Source organism: Megalops cyprinoides, chromosome 9, assembly GCF_013368585.1.
Source record: "Megalops cyprinoides isolate fMegCyp1 chromosome 9, fMegCyp1.pri, whole genome shotgun sequence".
Lineage (NCBI taxonomy): Eukaryota > Metazoa > Chordata > Actinopteri > Elopiformes > Megalopidae > Megalops > Megalops cyprinoides.
Genome location: NC_050591.1, coordinates 20,933,847 through 20,944,019, shown reverse-complemented (window position 1 = coordinate 20,944,019; position 10,173 = coordinate 20,933,847). Strand labels below are relative to the sequence as shown.

General features: G+C 41.6%; 1 protein-coding gene across 2 annotated transcripts; it reads right to left on the bottom strand.

Moving 5' to 3' along the window:
- Window positions 1-1,487: 1,487 nt before the first annotated feature.
- Window positions 1,488-8,049, bottom strand: slc33a1 (solute carrier family 33 member 1). Of its 2 annotated transcripts, none has more exons than XM_036536319.1 (7): window positions 7,976-8,049; window positions 6,398-7,184; window positions 5,330-5,529; window positions 4,847-5,031; window positions 4,506-4,623; window positions 2,883-3,098; window positions 1,488-2,112 (listed from the first exon to the last, which is right to left on the bottom strand). In XM_036536319.1, the coding sequence occupies exons 2-7, from the start codon at window positions 7,140-7,142 to the stop codon at window positions 1,945-1,947; spliced, it is 1,632 nt and encodes a 543-aa protein (XP_036392212.1). In that variant the 5' UTR covers window positions 7,143-7,184; window positions 7,976-8,049; the 3' UTR covers window positions 1,488-1,944. The 2 variants fall into 2 exon arrangements, with proteins under 2 accessions (XP_036392212.1, XP_036392213.1); XM_036536320.1 differs by having other exon boundaries at window positions 7,989-8,049.
- Between the last annotated feature and the right edge of the window lie 2,124 nt (window positions 8,050-10,173).

The window sequence follows — 10,173 nt, the reverse complement described above, 5'->3', positions numbered from 1 at the left end:
TTGTGATTGCTGCATTTTTATTACATATAAGATATGTATTACACATCTGTAATATTACATCTTGGAAATGTTGGTATAAAATTTCCTCAGAACTGTGTACAGCATACAGCTTATGTACAAATCACATTTACAGTAGGTCACCCATGTAACTTCTGTTGTTCTGATCATACAGAACCAACACTAACACATTAAAACAAAACCTCGGTAAACACCACCTGGAAGGGCAAAAGAAGTGCAATGGGGCCTCAGACATAAAAAAACTCAATCAGGAATGAATATGAACTTCAGATACTGGGATTTTTGTGCACATTTTACAGTCAAAAAAAGCAAGCAGCAACACATCTCATTTCTTATACAGATTCCATGACAACAGTGATAGTATGAAAATGTTGCTGAATGTCTACCCCTCTGTAAGAATGGACCCTCTCCAACTGAACCATACTTTTATCAAAATTTACAAATTCCACTGTTTTCTTTTGTGTGCGTGTGTGTTCCAGTCAATCTTCAGGAAACATTTTTAAAATTTTTTGCTGTTGTAAATTGCAGGGTATATGTTCCAGAACATGCTCCAGAATTACTGCCTGTCTCACAGGATGCTAACCTTTGACCACCACTACACCCTCCTCACCCCTGCATATAAGTTTATTTTGGTCCTTCATGTTTTACAAATACAGTTCAAACCAGAACTGCATTATGCTGTTGGTACCTGCTCACTGAAAGAAAATCAGTGTGATGTCAAACAACAGAGAATATCTATAAAACAATTAACATAATAACAATAACAATAGTAAACAATCAAGTATCACAATAAAAAAAACTAAATTTGAATATTTGGTAAATCATTTAAAAACAGATTGCCCACTGTTATACAGCACAGTAAAAATTAAAATTCCATATTGTACTGACATTTTCTGAAAGGTAAAGGCTTGAAAGCATTTCCCTTCAAGGCCACATACAACACATAAAAAATGAGACTAAAACATGTTCATACAAATCTTTGCAATATAGCTTCTGAACATTCAATATAGCTTCTCAACACATTTAGTGAGAGCAGTGCACACTCCAGATATCTCCTCCTTGGAATTTAAGGTCCATTAAATGACTGACATGAGAAACACTGGAAAAAAGTGATCCGATTTTACATTTTGCCAGAAAACCTGACCACAACCACCTGAAAAAAATAAACCAAAGAACAAGCTAAACCTGAAACTAAACCTGTAGTATGCCAGTGTTGATTTTAAGCCATTTCCCTTTTTATCTACATCTAAAATGCACTGTTACAGTTGATATTAGACTGGCAGATATTTGACAGATATTTGTTAAAAACAACGATAAAGTACTTTCAAAAACTTCTGAGTTTTACATTGCAACAGAATATAATGAGTTTTTCAAATAAAATAAATTTTAGGACAGTTAATCATTAGGTAATAGTAACATTTTTTCAATGTTTTTTCAATTTTTTCAAGAGGAATTTGCAAAAAGGCCCATGTACATCTTCTGGAGTGTGTTACATGTAGTTGAAGAGACAAGCTCTTCAGCCAAGTAGTGGGGAAATATCAACCAAACAAGACTACCAATCAATGGTTTACTGACACATTTCTATTCAGCCTGATGAGTCACCCCTTCCAACATTTCAAAAGAGAAACATTTGGGGCAGTAGTGCGTTACATGGACGCGAAAAGCAGTGAGCACAAGGCAGATTGAACCCTTTGTCTGCCAAAAGGGCCACAGTATTGTAGTGGTTTAACCACTATTAAAGCCTGAACGAGGAGCTCAAAAATTGACAGAGGAATGAGAGAGACGGAAAAAGACGGAGGACCAGAGAGCGAGAGAAAAATAAAAACTGAAAGGAAACATACTGAAACAGACGGACAGGGCAGGGATATCAAGAAGGTTTGAGTCTTGAATGAAGCCTGAACCGAGACAAAATACAGCAGTACAGGGTCATTTGGCTGCTCTGCACTGCCAGGCAGAGGGACTCTCGTCTTGCAAACGCTTCATCCTCTTCCCCAGCCAGTACCACCAGCCAAAACCGATCAGAACACACACCACTGACTCAACGTAGTACCCATCCAGTGAAGTTACACAGGTCCCTCCTTGCTGAGAGCAGAGCTGCGGGGCAGAGGGGCGCATTTCACAAATCAGTGTAGAAATAGTGTAGAATCTGATACATACGGTACAGAATAGACACAACAGTTTCACATGAGGTCTTTCTCATACTTTTTTTGTTCCTTTTTCCATTTCTCTCCCCAATTTGGAATGGGTAATTTCCCGAATTCTGAAATGTCTAATTTGTCATCATCGATGTTCGGTCCCATTGCAACAACCCCCACTGTCAATCCAGGAGAGCGTGGACAAGCACGTGCCCTCGTCTGAGACACGTGATGTCAGCCGCTGCTTCTTTGCGCACTGCAGTCCACAAGCACAGAGATGAGTCAGAGGAAGACATTTCATATGCAGCTTTTGCCAGGTGGACCACAGGCACCCGATCAACCAGCAGGGGTCGCTGTTGCTAATGGGACCGAAGCCCCTACCGACGTACCCACCCCTATCCCTGGTGGAACAAAGCCAATGTGTTCCGCCTGTGAGCTCGTGGTCACTGTCAGCTAGTGACACAGTTGTGTTCAAATCCAGGCTGTAGCGTTCAGTCTACACTCAGAAGGAGTGCATTTACTGACTGAGCCTCTCGGGACCCCCCTTCTCATACTTATATAATTAAACAAAAGTACTCAACCAGTATACTTCTGAAATTGCCCAGTTATGTATGACCAGAACAGCTTTGTGAATGGACCTGCAAATTTTAGAGGATGTGAGTGACAGTCCTGTAAAACAGTAAAAACACACAGACACACAAAGGCACACATTTATATGTATCTACTCACCCCTGCCTCTTCAGGGGAGCCACAGTTCTGCCCAGCTGCTCCCTGGCACTCCTTAACCGTCAGAGGGTCTACCAGCCACAGTGCCAGTGTGGAGGGCCAGTTCCCTCCCAGGTTGGTCACTGTGTTCAAGAGTGTCATGTAGGTCCCCCCAATGACAGGGTCACTGACCTTGGCGTGGAAAGCCATTGTGGCTACATACATGCTATACAGCGCCACCTGTTGGAATAACAAGGGGTATTACTGCAGTAAAGGGATTTCCCCCTTTTTTAAAACCACCAAGACTGATTTTGCCAGACAGTTTGTATAGACTTGAGCAACGTAATGGACTGAATAGAATGCTCTACAAAATAGGAATTACTATGCATATACAACATAAAAAATCCCTTGCATCATCATAACCCTGCACAAATAATAATAGTCCTCAGGTATTTCAAGATACTTGAACTTCAGACACTTGGACATGCTTCCAGTGCCTGAAGGCTGCAGCAGCTTCATAAATATTCTAGATTCTACTTAGAATTCTCTTAACAGGCTGAGGACTCTTCACACCCATGTGCCTGTGAGAGAGAAGGAGCAAGTAAATAGGACCCCATTCACTAATATAAAATATTAACTGTGCTTCAGACTACATCTAGTCCATCTGCCAAAACTCTACAAAAGCTGTCTGTGTAGGACAACCTTGATCTCCGCTGGCAAATATACATTTACATACTGTTATGAAGTGAGGGAAGCCAACAATGTTGATGTGAGTTCTCACAACTACGTAACTATTTAACCAACAATCAGTAAAGCTGTATTCAGTAAAGTGCAATTTACAGTCAGATTATTAAAGAGCTTTACAGTGGGTCTCCAGAAGGAATAAAAAACATGTAAGGGAAAATAGTGGGGTACTACAAATATTTATCATGTTAACATAATTACATAATGACACTAAAAGCAAAAGAAGGAGAAAAATATTGGTGGTCTCTAAAATATTTGAATAAAATACCTGAAAAAAAATCTAGATCCATACCACATTTACACTCTGATCCACTGGGAAATTAAAAAGATAGCCTGATGCAAACAGTATTCAATATTTTCTGTTCAGAATTTTGTTTGGAATTGTGCCAGGTCTACAAACTCTGATGGGTCATGATCTACTCCAAAATTCTGATACATATTTAAAACACTATATCTCTATTACTTTTGCCTCTCTAGATCATCTTGCCAACCACCCACCCTAAATCCCATCCAATGAATGTAAAATTTAGATTCTAATCCAGGATGAGCATTGCTGAGGACAACATTTATATATAACACATCTGAAAGCCACTGAAGGGTATGTAGTTTTGTAACACTAAAGACATACAAGAAGAAAAATGTGCAACGGGAAAAATTCCCCAAGGTTAGGAAGAAGATGCCATCTGTTGGTACAGGCGTGATACTACACAATTCCCCCAGCAGATCCAGTGTGGTCAGAGCATATCCTCTGAGTGGAACAGCTGTACCTTAGAAAGCCTTGACTGAATAATTAACTTTTTACAGGAGTAAATCTTTTTTAGAGGTCAAAAGGTGAAAGTGGACATGGAACAGCAGTCACTGTGGTGGAACAGCTGAGGAGATGGAGTCAGGGTCATGGCTTACCTGGTGCACAGCGTAGCTAAGCAGCACAACAACATAGTAGTACAGAGGGAACCCGCCCTCCTGTCTCACACTGGGTGTCCACCACACAAGCAGAGCATACCCTAGGCCAATCAGTAACCTGCAGAGGTCACACATACACATACACATAAACACAGTAAATGCATACATGTATTCATCACACTCTGCGGCAACTTATTCCATATTTCCCCAAGTTCTCAGGTTTAGTGCTACTAACATTATGAGCTTGAATAAATTCAGCTAGTCTTTTAACTTGTCTGTCACATAACTTTGCTCACTATTAAAACTTTCGAGAACTCTCCCTCCCTCTGTGTGTACAGTACCTAAAGGGGAAGGCCTTGTAGAAGATGTCAAGGGGCCGGGGGCCTGCAGTGTACTTGCTAATGATGAGGGGCAGCAGGATCTGAAGGGGTACCATGGGCACTGCCAGCAGTGCCAGCTGCTCTTTAGGCACCCCAGCCTCCACAAGCTTCAGTCCTGTAACCGCATCGGCCGCAGAGAACCCTATCTGGAACATACATATACATTCACACACTTACAATTCAAGCTCTCCTACATTTACAGTCATAGCAGAAGAGTGATGTAGTTTAACTAGGTTAACTAGGTTAATGTAGGTTTACTGCCCTTGGCCAAGGAGTTTCAACCGAATGGTTCAACCAATAAAAAGAGGTTGTGTAATTTTACACATTTACATGTCAGTAACAACAATTCTGGTGCAGAAATTGCCAATGGTGCTGTCAATCATTACACGTCTTTAGAATTCTAGATGTGTGATAAATTCTTGATTCTTGCTCTCCTTGATGTACCTTGGCAGTGAGCAGGAGGCTGCAGAAGGTGAAGACCGTGGGCATCTTGACGATGGAGAAGAGCAGCCTATATGTATCCATGACCCCCTGCGTCTCCTCCCTGCTCTTCTTCTTAGACTCCTGCTTAAAGTTTTCCCTCTTCAAGACGGCCACCAGTGTGGTGGAAATCAGGAACACGATCCCCCAGAAAAACAGGAAGTCTAACAGCACAGCGAGAAACACCAAAGAAGTTCAACATCATCACCAAACTAATGAATGGATCTTGAATTGGAGAGAAACATTGACAATTAAATGTGCCAGACATACAATGTTGAATAAAAAACTAGAATCTTCATTGGATTATTGAGTGTGTCTAATTGTAACTACATGTCAGTGCTTGATGAAAAGAAAAAAGGTTGAACGAACAAGGGATTTATGCTATTACAGACTTAAAGGCATTTGTGTGATTTTTCAGTTTCACTGGTGATAGTGTCATGAGTTTGTTCATAATAAAATATAATTTGACCCTGGAATCGTTAACTGTACAGTAAGCTCACCTCACTGCAACAACCTGTGAACTTGTGCAGGAGCTCTTAGGAGAGATGAATGCAATTCTCCGATACACTTGCATGCAGCCAGAAACTATCACAAGTCCTTACAAGGATTACAAGTCACACAGCACAGCACAATGGAGTGGGCGGTCTTTGGAGGATGGGTGCTACTCTGAGGATGCTTGACAAATTGCTGAGTGACTGAGACAAGCAACTCCTGCTGACATAACCACCCCTATGCCCAGCAAGAAAGCCAATGTTTTTCTTCCACTGTAAACTCCTCACAGGGGTGGAATCAAAGGCTGCTCACGAACCCTTACAGTGGCCAGCTTTGCTGAAAATTTGCACAAACATGAATGTATTTTCTAAATGAATCAATAAGAAATACTTTACCCTTCACAATATTAATAATCTCACCTGATGGCTTGCTTGAGAACACAGGGTTGTGCACTATGCACACTGTTTGCTTATACTCATTCCCATAATATTTATAACTAATATATAGATTCCACACAATAACAAGCATCTCCAAGCCTACCTGAGAGAGTTACAATGCCTGTGGCTTTGGGTTCAAATCTCAGGTACTTGTTGCAGAAGTCAGCTGACTCCAGGGCCAGGAACAGCACATTGCCCAGGAAGTAGCCTGCCGTTTGTCCCACCGAGTTGCAGGTGGAGGCATAGCCCACGTTCTCCCGGGACAGCATGGTCAGCGCCCAACCATCCACCGCAATGTCCTGCGTGGCGGCCAGGAACGCCAGCATGAAGAACACGGCCGTGATAGTTAGAACATCCGGGCCCTTGCGCCCATCTCCCTCCAGGAGCGAGTCCACCGTAACTGACAGATAGAGCATGAAAAGGCCCAAGAGATACTGGGTTGGGACCAGCCAGGATTTCCTGCGCCCAAACTGCTGGAGGTACAAGGCATCCACTAGGGGTGCCCACAGCAGCTTGAGGCTGAAGGGCCAGAATACAAAGCTGAAGTAGGCTTGGTCTTTGTAGCTGACATTCTTGCTTTGCATGATCAGGGGTATGCTCCCCGCTAGCCCCAATGGTATTCCCTGTAACACATAGAGGAATAGCAACAGGGACACATTCCCCAGTTCTGCCCTGATGCCACGCCGCACCTTAGGGTGTCCATCCTCTTTATCAAAGCTCTGTAATAGGGCTTCTTCTTCAATTTCCAAGTCCAAAGGGTAATTACGGTCTGCCTCTTTCATATCCCATGAAACAATCGGCTTCCTTTGCCTCCCGTTCTTATGTGTGACTGTTTCAGCCTGTTCCATGTTGTTTCGCTCCACATCAATTCAATAGTACTCCTAGGTAGACTACAACAAACAATTAAGAAAAGTGTGAACATCGCCCCTGTCAGCAGCACAATCAATCGTGTTGTGATGTCTGGCTGACATCAGCAGTGGCACTTTTAGAAATGTGACTGGCAGCTTAGAACTTCAATTCTGCTTTTTCCTCTATTAAGGCAGAGCACACCAAAAAATACAGCCTGCACCATAACAACGTACATTACATTATTATCGGAAGCATTAGCATCATTGCTCTGCTAGGACTGTAAAATAAAACCTCTAGGACCAAAACATTCATCTGTTTAGTCACAAGTAATGACTAACAAGTGACTAGTACATTTGAACTCAAAAGCTGAATTACAACAATACATGAGACACACGGCTTACAGTAAAAGAGAAATACATTTGCCACGTGGAAATAACTCCAAGGAAGGATTTAACGTCGTGCTACCAAACCAAAGATAGCTACGATCGCAGGAAGCGAGCTAACACCTGCTATCGTAGCTATCAAGCTAATGTTAGCCAAGTTAGACAAGACTGTCAAAACCGTTGACTACAAGTAAGGAAACACGAGATCACAATTAGATTTAAAAGGATGCTGTTAATAATACATTTTAGACTGAAACCACTCATGGCAGCTGAACAGAACATTTATGAATGAGTCGACGGTCACTGTAGCTGTTCCTGCTAGTTAAGAAGCTAGCCACTCAGAAACACGAGAGAGAAGTGCCGTTGGTAAATGCAGATGACATTTAGCTTTCGGTCTCCGTATATTTTAAAAGCACCCGTGAAGTGATGGAAAAGGGGCAATACTGTACCGCAACACGTAACTGCTTTCTCTCAACGTTGACATCAGATGGTTTATTAACTTTTGACTGGACTAGCGATGCAGGTGTAACAGTAAAATATTTCCGCATGCTTCAGCTGACGTGTCAAAGTGCTGTGAATTTGGGTTCCTCCACTGATGAAAGTGAAACAGTTTTTCTGTACACGCTTGACCTGCGCCCTTGCAAATCGTACCACCATAACGCGAAAAGTGCAACAGAGGACGTTATCAACATCATCAACAAGGAAAAATCTACACGGGGAGAAACCCATTAATTTCCAATTAAAGATAGACAGAGAGAGATAAATTCCTACTCCTCGGAGTCAGCTTCTGCCAACATACAGTTTTCACTAACATACAGTTATCGTTATTGTATTCATGCAGTCGCATTTGTATCCCTGCTCCAGCAATTATTTTTATTATTCTGTCATGCCAGTAAAACACAGATTGAATATACGAATATCAAGAGAAAAGTTATTGTTTTGTAGTGTGTTCTTAGAAGAAAATATATATTATTCAACGTGCTTTATTGGGGTATGTAATGCAACCTGTCAACATCACTGTGGTGGTCGCTGTGCACATGAAAATAACGTCAGATTTCGGCCCATTTACTGTCTCGAATTCTCGTGGGTTAGCCCTCACTTGTGTTTGCTGTCAAAGTCTAACTGAACCCATGTGTTGACTTACAAACAATGGAGGTTTATGATAATATTTATACATGAGTGTAATAATAGTTACGGGACCTGGTGCATCTGTCCATTGAGACCATTTGCAACCGTTTGCCAAGCGTTACATCACATTCCTTCGACTGCATCCGCAGAGGGTGATATGCGTGCACATACTGTTTTTTTTTTTTTTTTTGCCTCCCGGAGTGACTTCAAAAGGCGTGCTGCTATGAAATGAATGACACGAATATCACGCTCCGCTGGTACACAATTGCGTGGCATATTTCAATCTAATGTTTTTAGGTTGTTTGTTAACTAAACATAATCGCGTTTCATTGACGTGTACCCCCTAGCGATCTATTTTGTCCTGACCATTTTAAAGGCTTTCGTTGAACAGTAACTTGAGTGGTACTTTTAAGACTAAACGCACGAACAAAAATTTTGCGCACTTATACTTAGTTTTACTGCAAACAAAACCTAAAGAGTATAGCAAACTTTTTTCCGTACCTTTAGCACACTACAGGAACATGGGTTCATACTGTGGTGTTAACAACTCGTTTTTGTTACCAAATTTGTGTTGAACACGCAACCGGGCATTTGTCCTTGGTTGTAGGCGTACTTGTTCATCAACCCGTGAAACAAGTTCATTCAAAGTAAAGAGACCTGATCATGAGGCCAGCAGGCTCAAATCCAAAGCGCACTGCTATGTTCGTGTGCTAGATACTGTAGTTGCCTCCGTGGATATCTAGTTATATGCATATAGAAGTAGCCTACGTAAAATACATAAGCCATGCAAGTTGCCCTGGATGACATAAATAATGTAAACAAATCTTATGTCATATAATGTTCTCCTGATTGGTTTGATGTGGAAGATATTGTTTTCTACATTACCTTTTACCTTGTATATTAATGTGTGTCGCTGCTTTTTGCTCTTCGATACAGAGAATGTGCCCAACTGAAATAATCCTCACATTTCCTATTTTGTAAGTTTCTGAAACTTAGACGTCTGCCTACGATAGCCTATTTTTTTCTTAGAAATTTCTCCCCACAACTCTCGGTACCAGACTGTAATAATTAACCCCGAGAGACAGGAACCATGCAAGTCTGTTATCTGTTAGGTGGCATAATCTTTTAACAGCGTTAGGTTCATGGTTTATTGATTAGTTCTCCGTGTACTGTCAAGCTCATCCTGCCAATGAAAGCAGACACCCAAGACGTTTTGCAACCACACTGTGAAGAGTGAACAAATAAAGATTTGTTGGTGTAACTGGGTTCATAGAAAGCCCATTTGTTGCAGCAGCAAAGTAGAGGTTTCCTTGAAGAAAAGCACGTCATGAACATCATGCCCGAAAGCCTGTTTTCTGTGTGGAACAGTATGCTTAACTGACCCAATGACCTGTAGTCCTTATTTATCATTGAAAGTTCACGCCACATTTCCTCCGGAGTGCTTGTTGCTGTAGAGGGGCAGCTTCGGCAGCGCGTAGGCCTATGCACTGTAATTCCATTGTGTTCCAGCAATGTCCAT